The sequence below is a fragment of the Chaetomium fimeti genome (assembly GCF_033439085.1).
Source record: "Chaetomium fimeti strain CBS 168.71 chromosome Unknown B0H64scaffold_11, whole genome shotgun sequence".
NCBI classification, from domain to species: Eukaryota; Fungi; Ascomycota; class Sordariomycetes; order Sordariales; family Chaetomiaceae; genus Chaetomium; species Chaetomium fimeti.
Window position 1 is genome coordinate 17399 of NW_026944339.1, and position 25755 is coordinate 43153.

Here is a 25755-nt window from a genome sequence, read left to right on the forward strand (position 1 = left end):
GCCAAATTGGACGTCAGTTGATCGCCATCTCCAACCCCGACAAGCCATTCCTCCGGGCAGGAAAGGGGACGGTCCAGCGGACCGGCACCATCAGGATGTACAAAGAGGAGATTGATATAATCTATCAACAAGTCAACGAAGTCACGTCCTCCGAGGCCCCGGTTCTGGACTTCGGTTCCAAGGAGGCGTTGACCGAGTCAATCGAGGCCATCTTTGAGAAACGGTTGCAGTCACCCAAGTTAGATCCGGACACCGACTTTTTCACCGTGGGTGTTGACTCGATGCAAGTCATCAACGCATCCCGGCTGCTCCGGGCGGGCTTGGAAACAAGCGGAATCCGTATGGACGCCTCGGCCCTCGCCACACGTGTCATCTATGGACACCCGACCCCCAGGCGGCTGGCGGAGTACCTCTTCTCACTGGTAGGCAGTAATGGCCAGGACGCCACCACCAGCGAGACGCAGCAGCAGGACCAAACCATGGAAGCTCTACTAGAGAAATACACCAGGAATATGCCGCCGGCACAGGCCAACAAGCCGCCGCCGCGGGATGAGGGCCAGGTGATCGTGATAACCGGTACGACGGGCGCCTTGGGGACATATATGCTTGACATAGCGTCTTCCTGCCCCGGAGTCAAGAGGATCATTTGCCTTAACCGCACGGATGACGCCGAGACTCGGCAGAGGAAGACCAACGCCGACCGTGGCCTGAACATCGACTTCTCAAAGGCCGAGTTCTTGCGCGCCGACATGTCGCAATATGATTTAGGACTTGAACAGGGGGTGTACGACAGACTTCTGACCGAGGTGGACAGGGTCATCCACAACCAATGGCCGGTTAACTTCAACATGCCTGTCGAGTCCTTCGAGCCGCACATTCGGGGGGTCCGGAACCTGGCTGACTTCAGCTGCAAAGCGGCGAAGCGAGTCCCCATCGTGTTCATCTCGTCCATCGCCACCGTTAGCGCTTGGAAGAACCCAGAGCCAGTGCCTGAGGAACCACTTGGGGACTTGGACATCAGCACCGGCGGCTACGGCCAGTCCAAGCTCATCAGCAGTCTCATCTTGAAGAAAGCAAGCGAGGTTTTGGGTGTTCCCATCGAAATCATGCGCATCGGGCAAATCGGCGGCCCAAGCAGCGAAAAGGGGGTCTGGAACCGGCAGGAGTGGCTCCCTAGCATCATTGCTAGCTCGGTATATCTCGGCCTCCTTCCCGAGAGTCTTGGACAGATGACGACGGTTGACTGGACACCGATCGAGGGAATCGCGAACCTCGTGCTCGAGGCATCTGGAGTGACGTGCAAGGTTCCGATCCAAGACATCAACGGCTATTTCCACGGCATCAACCCGGACAAAACGCCATGGAGGCCGCTGGGAGAAGCCGTGAAGGAGTTCTACGGCGGCCGCATCAAGAAGCTTGTCAGTTTCGACGCGTGGGTGAGCGCGCTGGAGAATAGCCAAACCAAAGCCGAGGACATCGGCATGAACCCAGGTGTAAAGCTACTCGACACTTACAAGGCTTGGGTAAGGGCAGCGAATGAAGGACAGGGATACGTCGCCATGGACACGTCACGGACTACGAGCCGCAGCAAGACGATGCGCGAGATGCACGCCGTCACGCCCGAGCTCATGAAGAATTGGTGCAGGCAATGGCAATTTTAATGGGCCATTGATAGTGCGAGAAAGGTTGCGACTTTCGCATTAATGCTGTTTGGGCAGAGACAGTAAACCTGGTTTGGTCTTCAGGAACAGAGACAGGTATTAACATGGGAAGAAGGGAGCCAAGGGGGATAATATCCATGATGTGTCCGCGGCAGTCGCATGAAACGGAAGCTACCGGGAAGCGCAAAGAAGCTGTATTTATTCAATTTACTACCTACTCTTACGCACGATGTCTTTCCACCTAGCCCCCGAATTCCCAAGTTGGCAAACGGTGGGCTAATCGAGCCCGTTCGACTTATGGAGTGAGGTCCGACTAGGCCAAGGTCCCTTTGGTCACTGCCGCCATGCCCCCTTCCCAGTTTCGCACTTCTTTCAACACTGCTTCCGTGATGTTGGTCTTTGTCGTCTTGAAATGCCATGCTGAAATCCGTCTCTCGAACAACTCGTCAATCTCCTCAAGAGTTCGTCCCTTGAGCTCGGGCAAACATAGGAAGAAGAAGATGCCGCAGGCGAAATTCGACCCGGCCCAGATGAAGCCGTACTTTGCCCCCTGTTTACATATGCAGTGAGTACGCGTATACTTGGGTTGCCACGGAAATGATAACGATATGTCATGGCACCTACCCAATTCATGTTTTCGGGGTTAATAAAGTACGGCGAGCAGAACCCAGTCAACCAGGCGAGAAAGTATCCTAGGCTAATGGCGGAGCCTACTGTCCAGGACCTCAGTCTCGTGCTCACCAGCTCCGTTGCCACTGGATAACTGGCCGCTCCAACAAAAGCATTGTAAGCAAACATGTACAAAGACGTGAAGGCGATAAGGCAGTTCCGTGCAACGAGGGTGCCCGCCGATGTTGTGGCGGTAATCGCGACAATGAGCATACACAAACCCTGGATTAGTGAGCCGATCATCATGATGCTACGCCGGCCGACGACGTGGCGCATCAAGTAGATGCCGAGGTTCACTCCGATGAAACCCAGACAAGACTTCATAACCGAATACTTGAAGGCTTCGTCGACGCCGAGGCCAGACACGACCAAGAAGTACGTAGTGTAACTGATGAGGAACCAGGAGCCGCTGACGGCGTGTTAGTTTGGTCGAGGTGTTAATATCATCGGGGGGCGAATTTGTAATACCTTCCGGTTTGAGCTATTGATGGTCAGCATTTTGGACGCAAAAGGAAGTTGGAGAAATCAGGTAACATACTGGCAATGACCCCAAAGCAAAGCAATGTCCGACGTAGGTTGGTCCCTGTGTACCTAGACATGAGCCATGACCGTTAACAGCTTCGGGGATCGGGAAGGGCTCAAACCTCTAAACATTTCTAGGGGCCCAACCGAGCTGGCTAGTCTTTTCTCCTCTTCAATCCCCTTGACCATCTCCACCCATTCCAACTCCAAGTTATCGTCATTGAGCGAGTCGCCCCTCAACTCCTCAAGCGCGGCTCTCCCCTGGCTCAGCTGGCCCTTATTCACCAAGTACCTTGGTGACTCTGGCACAAATACCAGCCCCACGGCAAGAATTGCCGGTACGATGAACTGAATCCCCAGCGGAATCTGATACGACGACTTGTCAAGCGACTTGGAGGTCACGTTTGTCACCGCCGCACCGACAATGCTACCGATGGTGACCCATTCGGAAAATAACGCCACCAGCATAGCACGGAGGTGCGCTGGCGCGGCCTCGGCGCAATAGATATTCGAAAATGTGACTAGGAATCCATTGCCAATCCCGAGTATCAGGCGGCCGAGGTAGACAACGCCCCAGTTGGTGGTGCCAATCTGGATGGCCGCCCCTGCGGCGGTCAAGAGACATGCAAGCCAGAGGGCAGGTTTGCGACCAAAGAAGTGAGCGAAGGCGCCTGCGAATATGGACGAGAGGAACGCGCCAAGGGTCAACAAGGAGCCAATCAGTTGCTGGAATGTTCTCTGCTCTGCCGTCGTTAACAGAACACTGGTGGTCGGGCGGAAGTAGTAATGTGAGGCTGTCTTACGTCAATGCCGTAGCCGCCCCTGAGGTTCGGATCGGGGTAGCCAAAGACCCGCAGGAACCCGGGCATGGCTTGAAGGCTAGCAAGGCATGCAGAATCGAGACCGTACTGCATGTTGGCCACGGCCACGATGCTGCACATTAACAGACATTTTCGGTTTGCCCATAGTGACGTCTCCGGGAGGTGTGCTACGTTTAAGGTGGCAGTCATATTGATTATGCAGGGCAGAGGATAAATAGTGTATAATTGTAAAATGCGAGTTGATATTGCGACACTCACTACAGATGGAGATCACAAGTCGGGCCATCAGAGGCGTCTCTGCAGACTTAAATGAATCATGTTGCATTAGGATTGTTGTGAGACCAAGAGGGGAAACATCGGATATCTTCTCCCCGTGCACCGCGGCCCCTTTCCACTACGCTTGTCTTAGTCTGCGAATGCTAACCACAGGGCACGTCAGTTTTGTCTCGTGATTCAAGCTCTTCCCCGCGCTCGGCAGTTAAGATATCACCGAATCCCTGTCAGAGCTCGATGCCGAGCACACCATGCCATCCCCCATCAGTCGATGTGATGAGAGAAACCGCTTCTTTGATTTGCCAGGGTTCAATCATATTGTGCTTAGCTGGTTCCGCAAGCTAGGGAAGTCTGACGATAGGTACGTTTGGGGCCCGTCGCGCGGAGTCTGGTTCAAACGCACATCGCTCTGGTACCATGTACGAGAGCTATGGTTATGGATTACATGGCATCCGTGCCCCCACGTCCTACATATTGGAGTAAAGTAACTTCCTTAGCTTCCATTGTAGAATGCGGCCTAGTAAAAGGTATCGTCATCCCGACCGCGTCTTCAGCAGATCGAGGCAGTCGAGCATGGCCAAATATTGACCTGCCTTTCCACAGAAGGTCACAGTCCATTAACTCACAGCGAACCACTATGCACGAACCGACACTCCAATGTTGGTATGTAAGCCCACGGTCTATTAGCGAGTTAGAGGTAGTCGATGGAGGAATAACCAGCCCAAAGACGAGGGGTTAATCCACCAACCATCGGAGCGGATAGATGATGAAAGCAACACGGAAAGATTGGGCTGCAGCAAATATCCTTGGGACCGCTTCAATTCATAACTATATAACTATCACATCCGTGATAACTATATCCCCGACCCCATTGTCCAGGTTCCTGGGCTCCTGTGACGGAAAGGAGCACGCATGACGGATGCAGAGAAAGTCTGCAGCCCACGCCATGGTGACTTCCGACTTGCTACCCATGGCCCGACGCGTCCCGGGTTCAAGCAAAATGCTTTACCGAGAAACGCCGGACCCATATGCAACACTTTACCACCTTGAGCGGCATCATGACTTAGGCGGTCTGTTGAGTGGCGTTGGTGCGGGCCTGGGTGGCGCTGACACCAGAGATACCGCTGAGACCACCGAACTGACGGCGATAGCGGTTGGCGGCCGTCGAGGTAGCGCTCGAGACCGTGACGTCCTGGGCCGCGGCCTGGCCAAAGAGGATGAGGAGAATGGTGGCCAAACTGCTGCACTTCATTTTGAATTGTTTGTACGCGTTCAAGAAAAGAAAATGCATACGACGTAGCATAAGGTATAAGGCCGTTGCAGCCACCATAATTGCTAATTATACGCAGCTTGCTCTCGTGCAGGGCCCTCGTGTGTGACTCCTCGATTGGTGTCGCCACCTCGCATTATCCACACCGTCCACCACTCCCAGTGAACCCAGTGAACCGTGCTCTATTTCGTACCGCACTAGTTTATCCGTATACCTCGGACCTAGGTAGGTGCCGAGTACCGAGGTAGATAGTGTCTGTCCAAAATGTGATGTTAACATGCCTATGATATACCTGTAGTAATGGAGGATGGTTGCTGTTTTTAAGAGAACGTACCTACGTAGTAAGAGTTGAATTGGCTGTCTGGGTTCCGTTTTTCCATGGAACCGCTCTGGTTTTGGCCGCACTTGTAGAGAGAATTATTGACTGGTTGAAGTCTGGTTTGACAAGAAGTGCGCGTGGAGTTTGTTGCCCGCCCCGACATGGGCTGCTGTGTGGTGCAAAACGCCTGGAGCACGCGAGAAACGGCTGCACACCAGCTTAGGGAGTTTTCACCCTTCCTGCCCTCCTCTTCCAGAAACACCAACCTAGTATTGGCACTCTCAGAATCCTACCTTGACCGTTCAACCGAGAGCTCAGTTCAGTGCTAGCGGGGGGGGGGCATGATGCTACAAATAAACAAAGGTTAACAAAATGGCTGTCTGCAGTATTGGGCCTCAGCGTACATGTGGTCAAGTGCCGTAAATTACATCCCCTCACTCCATTCCGAATCCGAATAGTTACGAAGCACCCAGAATCCGTTAAATATCTTGGACTAGTACGCACGGCGACCCTCCAGTCCCTGTTGCACCTCGCTCAGTCCCTGCTCCTTAGCCGTCCGCCCTCCTACGCTAGCTCAACGCGTCCTCGCCTTCACCTTCACCGAGAAGTCGATGGGCCGTATATTGAACCATCCATCCTGCTTGAACTGGTAGTTGGGATCGGCAGCCTCAAAGTCGAATTCCCGAATCAACTTGGTCGTGACGACCACCAGGAACTCCCACGCCCAGTGCTTGCCGATGCACTCCCGCTTACCGTTGCCGAACCACTTCTTCACCGCGGCCGGTAGCTTCTCGTACGCCTCACCCATCATGCGTTCGGGCCGGAAAGCGAGCGGCTCGTCAAAAACGGCCGGGTCACGGTTGACACCGGCCAACACGATAATGAGAGCCTGGTTGTGCGGGACCTGATACTTCCCCCCGGCGAGAAGCACCGGGGACTCGTCACCCTGTTTCGGGATCGGTTCGATGTTGAAGCCCGGGGCCGCGCACGACAGCCGCAGGGTCTCGCGGACAAGGCCCGCGACGTAATGCAGCTGGGACACGTGCTCCTGTCGGAACGGCCCCTCTCCAATGACAGCATCGATTTCATCCCTAGCTTTGACGAGGGCGTCTGGGTTTTGGAGGAGGAAGTAGATAGCAGCGGCGATGGTGCAGGGAGCGGTGCTGCTCCCGATGGGCATGGTCACGATCTCGTCGATGACTTGCGACTCGGTCAGGGCCTTGCCTGTCTCGGGGTCCTTCGCGTTCAGCATGGTCCAGAGCAGGTCGTGTCGGTCCGAAGGATGATCCTGTCTGTCCTTGACCAGGTCGGCGGCAAAACCGCGCATTACTTTTGTCGCCTTCTTGAACTTGCCGTCATGCACCAGCCAGTTGAGCAACTTTGGCCTGTTCGGCCGCTTTATGGCTTCTGACGTCGCGTCCTCCATCGCCTTGATCATGGGGTGCTCCGGCCCCTCCAGACAGTTCAGCTTTTTGCCAAACAATGTCAGTGTGGTGGTCTCGAGGTTAAGCCGGTTGAGGTCCTCCAAGGGGCGCGTCCGGGCATCCGCGCCGAGCCCATTCCATTTCGCGATCAAGTCATCGGTGCACTGAATCACCTCGTCAAAGTGGCCTGCTACTGCGTCCGGGGCAAGCTGGGGCACAATGATGCGATGGGCAATACCCCAGCTCTCCTCGTGGTCGTACGCCGTGAAGAGCGAGTCATGGACCGTGTAGCGGATCTCGACGATCGGGCCGCCGACGAATTTGCGGAACCGCTTTTCATCGCAGATCTCTTCGGCCAATGCCGCGCTAGCGACGAAGACGATGCGGTGGCCAAGAACCTTGATCTGGAAGATCTCGCCTGTCAAGCGGTCATGGGTCAGCGTGTCGTCCTATTTCCGGAGGAGGCAACTCTCGGTTGTTATCCCGGGATGGGTCAGGGACCGCACTGACCATATTTCTCGGCGAGTGTCTTCAATGACCACCAAGTGTTGCTCGGGTCGACGTCGAAGAGGTTACCCAGCAGAGGGATACCGGGGGGTTGTGGGATTGGTGTCGACATGGTGATGATTGAGTGTGGGAATCGTCAAACTCGAACCAGAGAATGAACCTTTCAAGCTTGGGGTGGGGGGGTAACTAAAATGGACGGCGGAGAACTCAGTCGAGTGTTCGCACAATTGCTCGCCTAAACTTGTGCGCGGGATGCTTCTTAAGAAAGTTGTTGATCGGCGAACACAAACCCAGTGGCTGGGAAAAAACCACGACACACAGGGCCCGGGACGAGGGCCCACGATCACCGTGTTGTCATTCCAGTCAGGCCTAGCTTGGTGGGAGTTTGGAGCTGCATCTCAGCGCGATCACCAATCAACAATGCAGCCGAAGCGTGTGGCCGGCTTGTTGCCGTGCGTCAATGATCGCCGCCAGCCACTCATGGGCGGTGTTTTGGTCACCACGGTCCCCGGAGCTGAGACCTGCAGCGGAGCTTGTCCCGACTTGACAAGCGGTGACGGCCCGATGGGCGGGTGGTCGACGGGCCGCGGCCAATGGCGCACGAGTTGGCAACCGACGAGCCGAGCTGAACCTTGGCGGGTCCCCATCTGTCTCTGAGAGCCTGGGCCCTTCGACCAACTCCGTGGTGGTGAGGTCTGGCTCTCTCGACTCAAAACGGCCGATTTACGCCAGGAGAAGACAAGGCACAGACCGGAATGGAAGGAGAGCAATAACTACAACTAACATGATTATCACCGCAAGCCCCTTTCCCCAGCAGCGGTGTGACAGTGTTCCGGTCAGCCCATCACTCCTCCATCACTCCATCACTAGCCCCATGTCTTGGAGTGATGTTGGACCCCATCTTTCGCAATCCACTCCACCTGTGAGCCACACGTCTGTTAAAGGTACCCCCTGTCGTCCTCTGCATCTGTCGAGGGTCCTTGGGGGTATGCAGGGGGTATGCTAGAGGGGGAGAGGCGGAGGGAGAGGGGCTCGAGGGCGCAGCAGCAGCAGCGGCATCCGTTGCTCGGGGTGCTGGCGGGCTTAGAAGATCTCATGTGTGAGAGCTTTGAGGTGGCGGTGCCGCTGAAAGTGGATGGTGCGACGTGTAATGGGCAGGAGAGGCTTGAAATGTACGAGGCGATAGACCAGGAGTTGCCTACCTATATATTAGTGGGTATTATAGTAGATGGCAGGTGGGCTTCAAGAAAGGGTATAGATGTATGTGATCTAGTTGTCGCCCAAAAACACGGATCATATATATCAAGCTTTTAGCGATTGATTATCTATGAAGGGTACCTGAAGTTAACTAGTCTATACTGGTTCAAGGTGGATATATCAACGAGGTATCAAGGACTTTATATATTTTAAAAGCCGGCTATAGGTGCAGCATTATTATTACTACGCTACCTAAACGTAGCAAACGTGGTGATAAACACCATGTCTATTAACCAAGACTGCGAAAATAAAAAGCACCTCAAGGCCCCTACCACGGTAATGATCCATTAGGATGTGTGTGTGGTATCTCGTCCAGAAGCCATCACAAGGGACTCTTTTAGCAGTGAGATGGGACCCCCAGGGGTAATCGCGCCAAACAATGAAGAGATACAACATCTTGAAATCCTTTATCAGTATGTTGAAAAATGGTCGGTTTACTTTGGCCAGTCTCGGGGGCAGAGGGCAATATATAAAGGAAATATACCTGTCCGTACTCTATTGCGCCACCGTATGTTTGCCAACGTTCCATGATTTGAAGCTCGCCGAAGCTTGTAATGTCTGAGCGTTACCAATGAGCGTCGCGAGATCCGAGGCTCGAGGGTCGATTGAGATACCTGTAACCGAGGTATTACTGAAGCTTGAATCTAAATGTTTACCCTAAGCTGGTAAAATGTATCACTACTACTAACCTTGTCCAACCAGCGTCGCCACCAAATATTGATTAGGTCCCTTTGTGACAAATATCTGCCTACCTAAGAAGTTGGGATGCGGAGGTCATCAACAAGCGCCGGAAAACCGGAATACTAGCATAGATGTACGTAGATGCCGTCTCTAGCCTGCTTGGTCACAGGTGTCTCAATCCAGTCTCGAGCCTCGGACCTCGGAACGCTAATCGGCAACGCTCAGACATTACAACCTCTGAGGTGAGCTTCTCGAATGAGGGAACGCTGGCGAGCAAACGTGCGGTGGCGCGATGGCGCGATGGGGCACGGATGTAGGTTTCCTCTACTATATATTGCCCTCTGCCCCCGCGACGGGGTAACGCTTTCCAACAATTTTCAACATTACCATAAAGCACTTCAAGATGATGCTCTGCCTCGTTTTCATCATGCGCGACTCTCTGGGGTTTCTCCATCTGATGAAGAGTCTATGCCCTTGTGAAGGCCTCTGGACGACCCGCCATACGGGTATTTTCATCGATTATCTGCATGACAAGGGTTTTGATGTGCCGTTTGTTCTCGCTTATTTGCGTCATGAAGATGGTGTTGATTACCATTTCTGCTACACTTAGGTAGAATGTTAGATAATGCCGCGTCTGTAACTGGGTTTTAAATGATTACTTCGCAACATAGAATACGGTGAACTCGATCGTCCTGCTGGTGATTATGCCTAGCTTGAAAGTTTGTTGCTCCCGCAATTGTATCTTGGACGGCTTGATCTCAATTACTGCACAATATCAGCTCGGTTCCGGTGTCGATTGGGCTCGACCCCTGGTTTCCAAGAACCAGAGGTGCTAGCCGTAAGGAGCCTTGCGACTGTCGTGTTGGTTGACACGATGGACCCATCTTTGTCGCAACGACCGGATCGGGGCGCCAATGTGACGTTAAATTCCTTCCAGATATTTGTCCAGCCCGGAATCCGTTTGCCTGCCTCGCTTGCTTGTTCCATCCATCCAGTGCATCTCTCGATCCATCCATCCACGTGCATATGCTTACTGCCTAAAAATGGAACACTTCCGGTTCCGAGTTTCCGGCACCCCCACACAAAATTGTCCTGGACTCCTTGTCCTGAAGTTTGCTCTTTTTCACAGGAGATGTCGAGATGCCGAAATTGTTCTTGCCTGCCACCCCAGCGGTGTTGCGACAGAGGTTGAACAAGCGCGTCGAACGCAATGCGCTGATTACTGCCGTCATTTCACTGACGTTGTTCGTCCTCTGGCACTTCAAGTTGAACACCAAGGGACCAACGCTCCCACCATTCTACCCTTTCGAGACGACGAGCGCCTTCTTCCCGGTAGCCCACCATGACGCCCAAAACAGCACCGTCGAACAGCTCTGTGCTTCCTTTCCTAGCCATCTGTTACAACGCATCCAGCCCGTCCTGAAGATGGGCCATGGCGAGAACCGCAAGATGGTCGATGCGCAACTTGAAAGCGTATCGGCGTGCTTCAAGCCCGACGAGTTGCTCGTCTTTTCTGACCTTGACGAGATCATACACGGCCGCCATGCCGTCGACATCCTCGCAAACCTGCCCCGCGCGTACCGCTATGAAGACGACGAGGGCAACGCGAATCCGGATTACGTCAACTACGAGACCATGTACGCGCTCTCCAACGCGGGCAAGCTGACGGTCGAAAACGATCCGGCCAGGGGCGAGAACGGCTGGCGTCTCGACAAGTACAAATTCCTCGCCGGGGCCGAGCGCGCGTGGCAGATGCGGCCGGGCCGCGACTTTTACGTCTTTTATGAGACCGACACATACATCTCGTGGGACAACATGTTCCGCCTTCTCTCCATGCTCGATCCGCAGGCTCCGTTGTACATGGGCAGCCCGTCCCCTGGGCGGCACGACGAAAAGAAGAATGCAGACACGTGGTTCGCTAACGGCGGGCCTGGGTATGTCCTGTCCCGGGGAGCCATGGAAAGGCTGTTGAGGCGCCAAACATCACCCAAGACCGGCCAGTTCACGGATCCACCAATCTCGCTCAAGTTCCTGGATGTGGTGCGAAGCGATCCATGCGGCGATTCCGTCCTGGGCTGGGCGCTGTGGAGCGCGGGCGTCCCATTGAGCGGCTTCTTCCCCCTCTTCAACACGTATCCGGCACATTCGCTTCCCTACACGGAACGGCTGTGGTGCCAACCGTTTGTGACCATGCACAAACTCAAACCCGCGGACTTGGTTCGTCTCTGGCGGTGGGAGAGCAGCCGGCGAAAGTTAGGAAGTCCGCTTTTGTACTCTGACACGTACGAATTCTTCCCTGTGGCAACCCCGGAAGTTCGGCACAACTGGGACAACACAAATTGGGACCGCCTGGCGCCGGGGCGAGACGTCCATACGGACACCTTCGAGGCCTGTAAGAAGGCTTGTGAAGCTAGCCCCTCGTGTCTCCAGTATCATTGGCAGGGCGAGGAGACGAGGAAGTGCGTGTTGCAGCGATTCATCAACTTTGGGGTCGCGAAGGACCCCGAGACTATCAAGAGGAAGGTTCCGATCCCAGGACCTCCCGGTAGGAAAGAGGGGGGTCGTGCTGGAAAGAAGGAGCAGCAGTTCCGCATCGTCCAAGAGAAGCTGACATACACCAGCGGCTGGATTAAGTCAAGAATCGACGATTGGGTCAAGTCGCACATGTGTTATACGCCGGATTGGGTTTACCCTAGCATCGAGCGGCACTTCTAGGAGTATAGTAATTCATAATACGCTGATGAGAAATGAAACGAATGGCTCCCCTATTGGATCCGGTCCGTCATCCCGGGCTTTTTTCTCTGTGCCACTTGCCCAGGCAGGCACTCACGGTTCTAACCAAGGGCCGTGTTCCATCACACGCTTAAGCCTGCGTGATGGGGCGCTTTGATAACGGCGAGCCCAACAAATGATACATTGAAAGCGTCTAATTACGTACGTCTAGGGGTATCTATGCAAACAGAAAATAAATCGTCAACAAACGTTGTTATCGTATCATCGCCCTCTTTCACGACCTCGACCCTGGAAAGACCCATCCCAAGGGCAGTCGAGACTTCTTTCAGTTCTATCGCCTGGTCGTAACTGGCCGGGTTCTGATCGGCCCCGTTGCCCGTGTTCTGCAGCGCGCGCTGGCTCCTCTGGCGCGTCAACGCCGGCGCGCTGTTGGCCGAGTCTCGGTGGTGTGTCGCCGGCGGTAGTTCGATCACGTCGGGGGGTGGCCCTGCCGCCTCTTCCACATCGACTGTGACTTCTTGCGAGATCATAATGCCCCCAAATGACATCTTGGCAGGCTGCTGCCTCCGCACAGGTTTGATAGATTCGGAGATCTCGCTCGGTGCTTTGCGCTCCGAGGCTAGTTCTGACTCGCCACCATTTGCGGCGTAAAGAAGTGACGAGACGCTCTCATCGCATGGCGTCAGAGCTACATGCTCTCTGCTTGTCGATACCGATTTCATGACATCAGCCCGGCGCGGGCGCAGCTGGCTCGGTGCGTTGGCATGAGGCGACCGACCGGACCTTGAGAACAAGAGATAGCCCGGTCTTGTGATAAGCCTTCGCAAACGGCTAGGCTCGAGCAGTTTGCTATCGGCGGACACGGAGTCCAGGATGGGGGAGATTTTGCGGTGTACGGATCGTGCAAAGGCGGCGTTATGTGGCGAGTTCTTGTAGACGAGCTGCTGCGTCTTAAAGAAGGGCAGCGGGATGAAGTCGTACGCGGGCGCGTCAACGCGCACATGGATGGGGATCATGTGGGTGAAGGCCACGAAAGCGCATGTCGCCGGTCGCGCATCGCTGGCCGGTGGGGTGCAAGGAACCTGCGTGACCTTGCACACTAGCCTGGCGTTGTCGAAGACGGGGTCTTGAACAGAGGTCCGAAGATTCCGAATCGCATCCAGGAGGAGGCTGGCGAAATGCGCATCTCGTGGCGGGAGCTCATTGGCACGCTCCAGCCGACGATGGAGGGCGCCCAGAGACATTCCCTCCAGCCGACGGAGAAAGTCAAGGTGGGACGATTCGAGTCGGTCTAGGGGTAGCTCCATGCTGGGGAGCAAGTTCCGCGCCTGCTTCCTGACGAGGATATCAAACCCCATGTGGTGCACCTGGGTCCGGACCGCGAATAGGCCGAGATGAACGCCGGGCTCCAACAAGTTTCCGCGTGCGTACCGCTCCATTCCCCTGAACTTTTCTTCCAGTCTGTTACTCCTAATCTGCATCTTGGAGCGGATAATATGCGAAACTTGGCGTGGCTCAGCGAAGCAGTAACCCGAGGCCGCCAGGTGGTCGACGTGACTGGTATCGACTCTACGAACCAGGAACATGAGGTGTCCGTGGCCATTGCGGTTCGTCAATGCCACCCCCTTTTCAGCCATGTCGTCCAAGTCATGCTTCTTGAGGCTCGGCGCCGAGGCCTGAGACCTGGTCGATGTCGACGCCTGGCTGATGGAGCCCGCTGTTGCATGCCCGCCCGTGGCCACGATCTCGTCCCAAAGAATACCGGCGTCGACAAGGTCCTCATTCATTTGGCGGGCCAGGGCTGAGGCGGCGACGCAGAAGAGCTCACAGAAAATGGTGTCATAATTCTCAATGATATGGCCCTCCTTGTCCACGAGCTCGATGCCCGTCCTCACGTTGCGGCCGCTGTGCGGGAGCCCGGCCAAATGGTGGTTCATCTTGTCGAGGAGGGTGGATATACTGGCCCAGCTTCTTGATGCCTGGAAGAGCCAGTGGAATAACGGGTGGGCGGTTGAAAACGTTTCGTTTTGCGTCTAAATTGTCTGTTAGTTCTCGATCATTCGCACGGGATGAACGTGTGCTGACGTACCTTTTGCAAGAAAGTGCTCGTGACGACTTCGCTTGGCAAGAAACCATCAGGCGTCACCAAAATCCTCCCATGCTCGTCGAAGACGGCGGCCGCGAGTGTGATCCTCTGCGCCCTGTTTGCATATCCCTTGCGCACCCGGGCCGAGTAGACGGCAAGCCCAGCCATGATTAGGCAGGCGGCGAAAGACTAAACCATGGTTAGCGACTTGGAGTTTGGCCAGAGGGTTCGAACGGGAGTCGAGGGATGTGTCTCACAAGACAGGCCGTCACAATGACAGTCGTGTTACGGGAGCTATTATCGCTGTTGGAGTTGACATGGGTCAAGGTGTACCTCGTGCCCATCACGGCACACCAATGCATGCCCGACACGGCGCCGGCCAACACAACAGCGCACCCCGCGCGCTTCCACCACGAGTTGGTCCAAGAGCTCCGGAATACGAAGAAGAGGGCGAGGGCGACGGTACTGGCGACGGCGGCGATGACGACGGAGCCGGCAACGAAGGCAGCAAGGTAGTCGCATCGGTAGTTGTTGATGGAGGCGTTGCCGAGGTAGTGCATGCCGCAGATGGCGCCCCCAGAGAGCGTCCCCGCGGCGGTAACACGCCACCAACTGATCCGGTTGCCACTGTTGCTCGTGCCGGTCACGACGAAGAAGGCGACCAACAGGACGAAGATAGGGACAAAGAAGGAGGCGACGGTGACTCCGACGGAGTAGGCAATCTGGAGGCTGGGTTCCCCGTTCAGGAGAGTTGTCGCGCGGTTCCCGATATAATGCTATAACGCCAACGAACACGTCAATGGTTGATCTAAGGGGCCCCGAGGTGGCGCACCCTACCATGCTCCAAATAGCCACCCCTCCCATCGTTATCGCCGCACCAAAAAGGAGGAGACTATGGAAGGATTAGTTGTGGTCGAGTTGCCTTGCGGTCAAAGAGGAACATAGATCCCATCCGACACCAACTTACTTGTTGTAGTAGCCCCTCCTTGACGTACGGCGATGTATGAGCTCGAGTGTCGAAGCGGCACCCACGAGGCTGATCACATAACTCAGCACCAGCAGTGTCGGGTCGAACGTGACTGGTATGACTTGGCCCAGGTGAAGGGCCAGGTCCTCACTGCCGGCCGCCTCCATCCTCGTTTGGGGTACTCTGTTCGAGTGTAGAAAGGATGTCCTAGACGAGCATTGGGCAACTGAGCCTCGTCAGCTCGTTGGAAGGACGAGTAGCGACGGCGTTGGATCGACTTTTCATCAATGGCCAGATGATCGGGGGAAAGGTCGAACGGTCGGACGGTCGAGACAAGTCCCCACACGGTGGGAGAGGCGGGTGTCGGGGGACGAGTCCGATATCAAGCGTTCGGCTGAAGCATGGCATGCATGGCTCGAGTACTCGGGCCTCAGCATCCCCCTACGATTGATTGGTGGGCAAGGCCACAGGGGGGGGAACCACAACCGAACCATGGTTCCAGAAGCTGGGCGGGATGGGATCATGGATGATGGCTGGGGTGCTCGGCAGGTTGGTTCAACACTTCCTCGCGACCTCCGTCGCAACAAGCGCAGGTCCCATGCAGCGCACAGATACTTCCAGTCCAGGTCACGATCCCCCCCTCATTCACTCCACTCGTTCACGAAGTGGTTCCTTGGATGCATCGGTCCCCACAGCGATTTCACCCAAAACTCCATTCCAAAGACGCAGTTTGTGAGAGACTCCGTGACTCCCCAGCCAGGAAGCGGCCCGAGTGCCACCCCAAACCTTCACCGCGAGTGTATTTGCATTTTCTCGCAGATTTTCCAATTTGCGATGTTGCAGGTTTGGGGTGCAATGCAGGGGCGCTCGAACCAACAGTTGTGTCCCCTGCAGAGGCGAGTGGGAAGAATGCTGCCGCGAGCTCAATTTGTCATGGATGGTGGCACGGTGGCACGGTGGTCAGCAATTGAGCCTGTCCGTGCCGCATTTGCACTCGTGTGTTGGTTTCTCGCGTGCCAAACCCGATTGGCCAGGTTGCATTGGCAGGCGCCCAGACCCAGGCCAGACTCCCAGATCCAAGCCGTCTGTAATGTGGACACGAGCCTTCCAGCTGTGAAATTTCCGCCTCCTCTCCGGCCCACCTTCCCGATGGGATGGAAAGTGGGGGAGAGATTGAGCTTTTCCATTTCCCCATTTCCCCATCGGCGACCCCCTTTCCAGAAGTTGCGCAGGGTGGCAGGGTGACAAGCCTCGCTCCCCGAGTCCCCAAGAAGCTGCAGCCCGCCCTTGATGAGATCCACGATGCAACCCACATTTTCACGGATCGAAAATCTTCCCGCCGATCAGCGATGCCAAGTCGCATCTCGCCCTTCGAAAATGCAGGAGAAGTGATGGAGACCTGGGCTATGATATCTTCGTTCCATCTTCCTCGGCTTCACGTGGAGCCACTAACTCCTAGCCCTCTGTACATACTAGTACATCATGTTGCCCGTGGCTACCTTATGTACGAGTGTGGAGTGTGTGGACGCGTGGAACGCAAGCATCTCCCTTCTCCCACGTGGTCCCCTCCCTCTGAACCGATGCATCCGAACCCAAACTTCGGCTGCCCTAACGATTAGAAAACCGAGCACCCCCCATCGAATTAGGTATTTGTCACTCCAGATTATGCCCAAACAACGACAAGAATGTATAGCGACAGGGGTATTCCTTCCTTCTTTTCTTGTTCACTCCTCGTCCTATTTATCCTCATTATTCGCCCGAGAACCAATAACAGCGCGCAATCAAGCTGAACCTCCTCGGCACACTCTCGGTATCGGGTTCTTAACCCCGAGTTCAGCTCGAGACAAGGACTGGACTGGGTGGAGATCATGCCACCCATGCCCCACCCCACGACCTCCGTTCGATGGGAACCAAAAAGTCAATCACAAACACTTCGTCTTTTCATATCGGGGTGCAGACGTCACGTGCGTTCGAGGTACATACATTAGAAACTCGAAGAGAGAGTGGCAACGGATCATCTCAAATCTTGCACGCTTCCCCCGCCCAAAGTGAAAAACAGGCTGCCCGGCTCATCCGGTTGCAAAACACACCATCTTGGGGCAGCAGGATCGGGGCTACCGGGGGGGGGAAACAATGGCAAGGCAAACCCAACAAATCGAGATCGGATCGTGGCGAGCATGTGGTTCCTCCACTGCTCCCGACTGGAACCCGACATGAAAACTGATATCCCTGCTGCGCTAATCCGTACTGAGGAAAGTCGCGATTCGGAGAGTCGCCCTTCGCCAGGACCCTGTCCAGGCATGTGGGCAGATGGGCAGATATCCGTCCGACAATACCTACCTAGTGGATAACACCGAGCCTGCCTCATGGTGTCCCAAACACCGGGTTCCCATCACCCGTTCGGTGATCAACAAATGACAATACAAGGACAACATTGGCGAATCTAGGTAGGTAGGTACCGTAGTGTCGGACTCAACTCAATCCCTTGCTATATCCCTCATATCGCGGGCCATTTGAAATATTCCACTTCATTGGCTTGTCACATCAGTATCAAACTGTCGACCGAGGTACCTGGGTAATTACACGCAGCCATCTCTCCCGTCTGTTGGCCAAAAACGCCGGGCCCCCGAGGAAAATAAGAAACCGAGGAAAGGGAAGCCAAATAGAGGAACACGAGCAGAGGACATTGAATAAAGCTCAAAGAAATCTGGTTAAAAACAATTGGAATCAAATACACAGAATTCATTTAGCTTCTGGGTAGCCTTCCCTTCGTCGGTACAATTGAAGTTTGGTCGAGGTCTACGCTGATAAAGGCTGGTTTCCTTTGCCCAAGGGAAGTTAAGGAATAATATTTAAACCACCAATAGAACTACACACTATTTATCGTGTCCACGCAGTTAACGTGTGTGCGTGGTAATTAGATGTGGTTGGTTATTGGAAGTCCCGGGTTGTCTTACATGCCTTCTGATCGGAGTTAATGGTGGAGTTGATTCTGTAAGCCCCAGTCTTTCAAGACCAATGCTATATCCTATTCTCAGCGAATCCCGAAGAAGCGAAAGGTGTTGTGCAACTTTTATTTTATTTACTCAACCCCTTGGTGGTATCAAGGCTCTGCCTGCCCGAAGCTTTGGCGAGAGTTGACTACGGCCGGGGCGACTCGAGACCGATCTTATTCATGTCCAGCAGCCCGCTAGCAAACTGTGGGGGGGCTGTGGCTCAGCAGCACGGCAAACCTCCAATCGACAGTTCAGACCCGCCCCACGTTGTATAATTAGAAGGGGGCTGACAAGTCTCGTTCGGAGGGACACCTCATTATCGACCGCCTCGTTAGAAACAATGTCCTCTTTCAATTTAGCATCCTCCTCGACCCGCTCCGGTCTGCCCTCGACCGTACGACGGAACTCAACAGCCAAGACTTGATCCGAGTCCAACATGTTATTCCACTCGATTTTCTCCTCCCCCTTGCTCGCAATTGCCGCTTTTCTCACGCTCCTAGTTGTCTGGTTCAAGCGCGACGAGCTCGGTCTATGGGTTCAGGACGAGGAAAAGCTACCTCCGACCCGTTATTTCGTGCTGCCTGACCAGCGGCAGATTGCATATGGCATCTACGGCGCGCACAATGCTGCTTTCACCGTATTCTACTTCCACGGATGCCCGTCCTCCCACCACGAAGCCTTTCTACTCTCCGGGGCGGGACGGCGATACGGCGTCCGCATCGTTGCCTCCTCGCGCCCGGGCAGCGGTGGTTCGACATTTCGCGACAATGGCGCCATTCTAGACTACCCGGACGATGTACTTGCTCTAGCCGACCACCTCAACATCACCAAGTTTGGCATCGTCGCTGTGTCTGGCGGTGCCCCTTATGCCTTTGCCTGCCGGCAGCGAATCCCACGGTCACGGCTCACAGGAATGGGGATCGTGGCGGGAATCTACCCTGTCACCAGCCTCGGCACCGCGGGCATGAAGCTCCCTTCGCGAGTGATGCTCCGAGTTGCTACGTGGTTCCCTGGTGTCGTTGCCTGGCTCATCGACCGGCAGCTTGGCGCTGTGGCTCGGGATGAGGACGAGAGAAAGATGGAGGCACTTTTGGTGGCGGACATGCAGCAGGATTCGACGCCGCAGAACGACAAGTTGGCTTGGGAGGCAGCCAGCCCTGAAATTCGAAAGGCTGTAGTCATGGGCGTTCGGGAAGGCGTCAAGTACGGTGGGCGAGGGCCGGCGTGGGAGATGAGGTCGCTTGGGAGCCACTGGGGCTTTGAGCTTCACGACGTTCAGCCAAACAGAGAAAACGAGCTCGTCATGTGGCACGGAAACCTGGATGCTAACGTGCCACTGGCAATGGCAGAAAAAGCTGCTGGGCTACTCGGGACTTATGCGGAATTAAGGGTTATTCGTGGGCAAGGTCATGGTACTCTCACCTTCCACCTGGCTGATGAAATCATGAAGACGATGGAGGGAATGTTGAACAGGAACTAAAACGTCGTACACAACTATTCGGTGAACGTCTTCCAGATACACTGTTCGTGGACGGGGGGCCGAGTAGCACGCCATGGGCCGGGAGCTCATCCGCATGAACCCGACGTTCTGAGACGCGATGCGGACATGCCTAGACACGGCTGGCGAACGTTTCGATCGCGGCTATCCATAGATCTATATATCGAGCTCCTATTACATTGTAAATTGAGTGTAATTAAATGAGAAATGTGGAAATGCAACTCGGAGATGAGGAGGCGCGCCTTAGGGTTGGGGTTACATCTGGCGGAAGATCTGTGATACGGTTCCCGCAGGGACTAGGGGGTGCGGTTTCGAAAGCCCGGCTTATAAAAGAAATACGGATACAGATTATAGAAGAGGAATAAAAAGGAACGTAGATGGAATAATAATAAGATAAATACAATATATAATTCGCATGATGCTCGCGAGCCACCCAGTATCACTTTCCCTTTGTCAAAAACACCCCTAACACAGCCCCGAAGTGCTGACGATTTTGGCCACGCACGCCCCGCGGTTTGGGCGACGTCACCAGCCTCTGATTGTCAGGTGGCTTTGCAGCTGGAGACAGAAAGAAGCCAGTGGACGCAGATTTTCGGGTCACCGGGATGAGCCACAATTGGAGCAAATAATAACTTGAGGAGCCCTCATCGACGGGCGGGTCAGGTCGCTGAAAACCAATTGCAGCCGCTAGTTGGCACCTCATTTTGACTTGTCCTTTCAGCACCAGAACCATCGCAACCCACGGTTTCGCGACTTGCTTTGCCCCAGGCCGCCCGCGAATCCTGTCCCCACACCCAAGATCCCACAATTGAGTCTGAGAAACGGTGGGAAGGAACTGCACTCCACCAGGCAGTTTTAGGCTGGAAATGGCGGCAAGGCCGCAGCCCGAAGCAAGGTCGCTCTCAACGATCAACTACCTGGCAGCAAACCCGCCCCAGTACCCCCATCACCCCGAGGTACGCGAGTCCCTCACGTTGTATATTTCACGGGTGCCCGGCACACAAGGTGCGTGATGTTACAAGAAGTGAAAGCGCACCCTGTATCTGTTGCTAACCGCCGCGTAGACATCATCCTGTCCACTTTCAGGCCCCAGAAGAAGAACGTAACCAGCGAAGACATCACGACCTCCCTCTATTATGTCCACCTCGATGCACTACAAGACGGTTTGCTCGCCGCCCCACAGCTGTCCGAGGACGCGGCTTCCCCCCGATCCAGCAGCGAAAGTGGGAGAAGTATGATCCCGAGGAAACCGTTGCCCACATCAGCCAAGACACTCGGATCGGAAAGCACCGCCGGTGGCAACAGCGTCGTGCCAGCGGCACCGGCAGTCCCTTTAAGCTCAACGCTCCAAAGGACTGCTCTCGAGAACTCCGCGCCGTCTTCCGGGTCTGAACGGCAGCCTCTAGCTGGGACCGAGATCGATGGGTACCGAGAAAACCCAATGTTCCAAAACCGTCGATCGGGAGGGCCGTCCGCGGTATCCGACGTGGCCCCTCGCCTAGCACCGATGGCCGCCCTGATACCCCGAAAGCCCTTGGGCCCCGCGACGCCGGAGGTATTGAGATCTACTTCTAATAACGGCTTAGATACAACAACTGGAACCACGTCGCAGCGCAGTCCGGCGACATTGGCGGAACAAAATGCGCCGAATGCGCACCCCCCCGATCAAGCCACATGTGTCGCATCGCCACCGGCGACTCTACAACTGGGTAGAACTGCACCGCCGTCGAAGCTGGGGGCTCGCCCATCCTCGGTGGCATTTTCCCTCACTGTGATCCGGAGGGATCCTACCTCGGGAGCGCAGTGCAACGTCGGCAAGATCACATCGTTCCAAACGAACGTTCCCACACCGGAGACAGCCGACCCGACTCTTGATCCCGACAACATGGGGGGTCTACTGGCCTATACGCAAAAGGTCAGCATCCGTCTCGAAACCTCTGGCTACGCGAAGTACCGGGATATGCCAAGTAAGGCGGACGTGGATGCATACCGGCCAACCTCGGGGCATTCGTTTTCCCAGCAAGTGATGCAGCGCCCTCAGCCTGCTTCGGGGGTAGGAGGGAAGGGCCCGGTGCCGGGGTCCGGCTGGAGGCCAGTGGAAGAAGGCTTTTCACGCCAAGTCGTCATGTCGTACGGCGCCGGCTGGAAGTCGAACTTCAAAAAAGCTTTCCAGCGCAGGGAGCATCCCGGTAGTTCCGTCCATGCCACAGGAGCGCCGCCCGAGGATTCTGCAGCACCAAACTCTTTCCACACGCGGCATGGCAGTGCATCGACGATCGGTTCGATAGACTCGGCGGACGGCAGACATTCGCCTACCCTGATCACCCACCCGGGCCCTGGATTGAAGCCGAAAGGCTACGTCTTCCTGAGCCCCTGGGATGGCCGGTGTGAGTTCCGCACAAGTGCCGACGGCCGGAGCCTTCGGTGCCGCCACGTCCTGGACCCCGCGAGCGCTGGGATCGACCCCCGGGAGGTCGCGCAAAACATTCGGGATGCGCAGGCGATGGGCCGTTCACGCAGCGACGAGCTGTCCTCGGTCTTGGTGGGTGCAAAACCGGTCAGCGAACTGCGGTTCAGCTTACCCCATGGGGCTGCCCACCGAACCTCGGAACGAGACGGGGCGTCCAAAGGCGGCCGCTTGGACGCAAACCCTTTGTCGGGGCTTAGTAAACTGTTGTATCACAGGTCGCGGAGTAGTGACGAGGATTCTGACGAGGAGAACGGCTTTGGGAACGACGACAATGACATCCCAATGGGTCTGAGGCTCGGAAAGGAGGACGCCGGGGGAGGGAGTCGGGGAAAGAGGGCCAAGTTAGGGAAGCTCATTATTCACGACGAGGGGTTGAAGATGTTGGACTTGGTGGTGGCAGCCAACGTCGGAGTCTGGTGGACCACATGGGGGCGGACGCCTTGAGATTCACGTTGCCGCTTTAAGGGGAATCCCCAATCAATGTAGTGCCAGTATTTAGAATTGTTCAGGCGGGCAGGATGCCGTCTGCACGCTCGGCATGCTGGCATGGAATTGCAATGGATGATACCAATCAATCATGATTTGATGCCCGCTTGGCGGGGCAAGGGCAAAATCACGGAGAACAGACAGAATCACGTGAATTGTTGTGGGCCAGACCACCGTTTTTCACCAATCAGCTCCCTCGAAATGTAATCGCGAGGTGTCTGCGCCAAATCCCGAGCCCATCGCAGCTTCCCGAGCTCCAAGACGACGTCAACTGCCACGGGGTGCTGAGAAAGTCGCCTTCCACCTCCCCACTCTCCATCGCGCCCGGAAACCAGCCGCATCCGGCAGGATTGATTCAATTGACCTCCCAAGACGAACACAGCGGACTGTTCAAGTTGCATGTCCGACTCCACACAAGAGCTCTAAGTTTGCGCGAAAAGGGTCGCCAACAACGATCGACCTCCCCCGATTGCGCCCGTCGCCTCGCCACTCCTCCGGCTCCGGCCTCAATCATCGGCACTATGATTGCACCTTCTGTCGTTTCGCTGGGCGCCCGCCGGATCACCCTTGTCCGGGTACCCCCAACCCTCTTCCGCACAGTTCCCTCGCAAATGCTGGTCGCTAGGAGGGGTTATGCGACGCCCGCTGGCCCGCCGCCCAAGAACTTCCGCTTGAAGCCGCCGACGGCGTGGGACCAAGAACAAGAAAGTACATTCGACAGGGTTGGAAAGTACTTCCTTCTGACCGAGATGTTTCGGGGCATGTACATCCTGATGGAGCAATTCTTCAGGCCGCCGTGAGTAATACTTTCTGGGAACCGGAACATGTTCACAATCGTACTGACAGGGCGGTGACAGGTACACGATTTACTACCCATTCGAAAAGGTGCGTTAACATGCTGAGAAGATTGGCGGCGGAGAATGCTGGTTGGCTTCGAGGAATGTCATGGGCGGGCCGGGGAGAGTGGTGGGGGAGTTGGCAATCTACGCCGGGACAGCGCTGACGCTGGTATAGGGCCCCATTTCTCCGCGTTTCCGTGGAGAGCATGCTCTGCGCCGGTACCCGTCGGGCGAGGAGAGATGCATTGCCTGCAAGCTGTGCGAGGCTGTTTGCCCCGCACAGGCCATCACGATCGAGGCCGAAGAGCGTGCCGACGGCTCCAGGCGGACAACCCGCTACGATATCGACATGACCAAGTGCATCTACTGCGGCTTTTGCCAGGAGTCATGTCCCGTCGATGCTATCGTCGAATCTCCCAACGCTGAGTACGCCACTGAGACCCGCGAGGAGCTGCTCTACAATAAGGGTATAAACCGGTGCTTTTCCCGTCACAGCGTCTTGCACCTGGCTAACTTGAGAAACAGAGAAATTGCTTTCCAATGGAGACAAATGGGAGCCCGAGCTGGCAGCTGCCATCAGGGCAGATGCCCCGTACAGATAATGACGACGGAGCTGAAATTGGGAGTGTTTAGACTTCGGGGTCTGGGGCCACAAGTCTGTCGACAGAGTTGTACATACTGTTTTATGCAAGAACCAAAAACTAAATCTTTTTCCTTTCTAAATTGATGCCTTGATAACTGCCCTGCTTGTCGCAAGCACCATGACCCCCCCATCGACCCCCCCCCCCCTCGACCCCCCCCCCTCGACCCCTCCATTTTGTTGCATTCTTGCGTCACGTGACGGAGCAGAGCTCTCCGTTAACCAGATCTTGGCGCGTGCGATCCGAGCTCCCCAGTGCATCCTGGCTTTCGGCGAGAAATTTATCGGTAACCACGAACCTAACCGGCAGTATCAACACCCCATTCCTTGCACCTGCGATCAACGTCGAGTCGACCCAATCGCGATTCCCACGACGGCCACATCCCTCCGCAACTCGAATCAACCGACAAGATGCTCCGCACTGCTATTCTTCGATCCGCCGCTGCCGCAACGCGGAGCGCCGTTCGGCCCATTCCCTCCGTTGCCGCCAGGAGACTGGCCATCGCGCCGACCACGAAAACCACCTCCTTCGTGCCCAAAGTAGCGGCGTGGCAAGCGGTGCGATGCTACGCCTCGGGAAGCTCCCTCGAAAAGACTGAGGTCTACGAGCGCATCAAGCAGCTCCTATCCGGCTTTGACAAGGTTCGTTTTCCCCTCTCTTCAACTTCGCCAGTTGCATCTTGATCCGGCAGGTGCGCATCCTTGGCCCTCGGTCTGAGGAACAATTCGGGGCTTTCACCAGCCTACGGCTCACTTGGGCACTTCGTTGTGATGCGATGGCAAGGCTAACTCGGTTATTCTGCAGGTCAACGATCCCAGTAACGTGAGTGTTGCCCCCCCGCCACCACCAACTTCCACCCGGCCCCAAACGTCCTCGGGGAATCTAACGTGGCTTGCCTTCGATGGAATAGATTAAGGAGACCGCACACTTCGCCAACGATCTGGGCCTGGACAGCTTGGACACTGTGGAGGTCGTGATGGCGATTGAGGAGGTACGTTTCCCTGACCTGCTTGCCGGCAGGGGCTGTGGCTCTCCGATCACTAGGATATCCCACGATGGTAACATGGTGGCCTGATGTTAACAATCGGTTTCAATACAGGAGTTCAGCATCGAGATCCCCGACAAGGACGCCGACACAATCCACAGCGGTAAGTTCTCACCCACCACACAATCTCGGACCCCACACTAACGGTATGGTCGGGAACAGTGGACAAGGCAGTCGAGTATATTCTTAGCCAGCCGGACGCCAACTGAGTGTTTCGTACCATTCGCTTGTACCATATCATGACCGTAGCAACACGCAGCATGCCACACCGCTCCCGGGTCGGTTAGACGGTGTTGGAGTCGGGGTAACCGTAATATTCAAAGTTCACGTGGACTTGGCCGGCTTGGGGGTGTATTTATCCTCTGTGGCAGGATTTCGGCCCCCGATAGAAGTGACATCGAAAGGGCCGTTTCACCCGGACCTTTCTGCATTGGTGCTGTCGACGGAGTTAGTTAACCCTAGAGCTTGCCATGGTTCCCATACATATTGTCTGCTCCTTATAAATAACGAACCCGACCAGTCACACAAAATCTTTTTACGGCACATGCAAACACGTTGCTCATTTATAGACTTGAGATTATTCGCATTAA

The 25755-nt window shown here is 55.5% G+C and overlaps 10 protein-coding genes across 10 annotated transcripts; 7 read left to right on the forward strand and 3 right to left on the reverse strand.

Annotated features, from left to right (window-relative positions):
• The first annotated feature begins 505 nt into the window (after positions 1–505).
• B0H64DRAFT_410669 (ochratoxin A non-ribosomal peptide synthetase) lies at positions 506–1848 on the forward strand. Its single transcript, XM_062804799.1, has one exon. The coding sequence runs from the start codon at positions 513–515 to the stop codon at positions 1659–1661; it is 1149 nt and encodes a 382-aa protein (XP_062654315.1). The 5' UTR covers positions 506–512; the 3' UTR covers positions 1662–1848.
• Positions 1849–4011, reverse strand: B0H64DRAFT_410670 (general substrate transporter). The gene is made up of 6 exons (XM_062804800.1): positions 3656–4011; positions 2975–3590; positions 2869–2913; positions 2799–2811; positions 2286–2739; positions 1849–2211 (listed from the first exon to the last, which is right to left on the reverse strand). The coding sequence occupies exons 1-6, from the start codon at positions 3860–3862 to the stop codon at positions 1975–1977; spliced, it is 1572 nt and encodes a 523-aa protein (XP_062654316.1). The 5' UTR covers positions 3863–4011; the 3' UTR covers positions 1849–1974.
• A 1859-nt stretch (positions 4012–5870) lies between these two features.
• On the reverse strand, positions 5871–7961 carry B0H64DRAFT_367536 (cytochrome P450). The gene is made up of 2 exons (XM_062801953.1): positions 7470–7961; positions 5871–7377 (listed from the first exon to the last, which is right to left on the reverse strand). Exons 1-2 carry the CDS (start codon positions 7576–7578, stop codon positions 6110–6112), a joined length of 1377 nt encoding a protein of 458 aa, XP_062654317.1. The 5' UTR covers positions 7579–7961; the 3' UTR covers positions 5871–6109.
• Positions 7962–10271: 2310 nt separating this feature from the next.
• Positions 10272–12121, forward strand: B0H64DRAFT_410683 (uncharacterized protein; the record flags this gene model as incomplete). Its single annotated transcript, XM_062804801.1, has 1 exon — positions 10272–12121. Exon 1 carries the CDS (start codon positions 10545–10547, stop codon positions 12117–12119), a length of 1575 nt encoding a protein of 524 aa, XP_062654318.1. The 5' UTR covers positions 10272–10544.
• On the reverse strand, positions 12122–15716 carry B0H64DRAFT_410685 (uncharacterized protein). The gene is made up of 5 exons (XM_062804802.1): positions 15191–15716; positions 15061–15115; positions 14481–14999; positions 14227–14412; positions 12122–14170 (listed from the first exon to the last, which is right to left on the reverse strand). The coding sequence occupies exons 1-5, from the start codon at positions 15355–15357 to the stop codon at positions 12335–12337; spliced, it is 2763 nt and encodes a 920-aa protein (XP_062654319.1). The 5' UTR covers positions 15358–15716; the 3' UTR covers positions 12122–12334.
• An 861-nt stretch (positions 15717–16577) lies between these two features.
• B0H64DRAFT_48018 (uncharacterized protein) lies at positions 16578–17486 on the forward strand. Its single transcript, XM_062808302.1, has one exon. It carries the CDS (start codon positions 16673–16675, stop codon positions 17240–17242), a length of 570 nt encoding a protein of 189 aa, XP_062654320.1. The 5' UTR covers positions 16578–16672; the 3' UTR covers positions 17243–17486.
• Positions 17487–18622: 1136 nt separating this feature from the next.
• Positions 18623–19574, forward strand: B0H64DRAFT_420627 (Alpha/Beta hydrolase protein; the record flags this gene model as incomplete). Its single annotated transcript, XM_062805472.1, has 2 exons — positions 18623–19459; positions 19536–19574. The coding sequence occupies 2 exons, from the start codon at positions 18623–18625 to the stop codon at positions 19572–19574; spliced, it is 876 nt and encodes a 291-aa protein (XP_062654321.1).
• Positions 19575–20293: 719 nt separating this feature from the next.
• On the forward strand, positions 20294–22790 carry B0H64DRAFT_410692 (uncharacterized protein). Its single transcript, XM_062804803.1, has 2 exons — positions 20294–20689; positions 20749–22790. The coding sequence occupies exons 1-2, from the start codon at positions 20551–20553 to the stop codon at positions 22596–22598; spliced, it is 1989 nt and encodes a 662-aa protein (XP_062654322.1). The 5' UTR covers positions 20294–20550; the 3' UTR covers positions 22599–22790.
• A 90-nt stretch (positions 22791–22880) lies between these two features.
• B0H64DRAFT_410695 (NADH-ubiquinone oxidoreductase 23 kDa subunit) lies at positions 22881–24202 on the forward strand. The gene is made up of 4 exons (XM_062804804.1): positions 22881–23436; positions 23498–23525; positions 23655–23946; positions 24005–24202. Exons 1-4 carry the CDS (start codon positions 23162–23164, stop codon positions 24079–24081), a joined length of 672 nt encoding a protein of 223 aa, XP_062654323.1. The 5' UTR covers positions 22881–23161; the 3' UTR covers positions 24082–24202.
• Positions 24203–24388: 186 nt separating this feature from the next.
• Positions 24389–25716, forward strand: B0H64DRAFT_410696 (acyl carrier protein-like protein). The gene is made up of 5 exons (XM_062804805.1): positions 24389–24761; positions 24925–24942; positions 25031–25111; positions 25220–25268; positions 25328–25716. The coding sequence occupies exons 1-5, from the start codon at positions 24531–24533 to the stop codon at positions 25372–25374; spliced, it is 426 nt and encodes a 141-aa protein (XP_062654324.1). The 5' UTR covers positions 24389–24530; the 3' UTR covers positions 25375–25716.
• Positions 25717–25755: the final 39 nt, after the last annotated feature.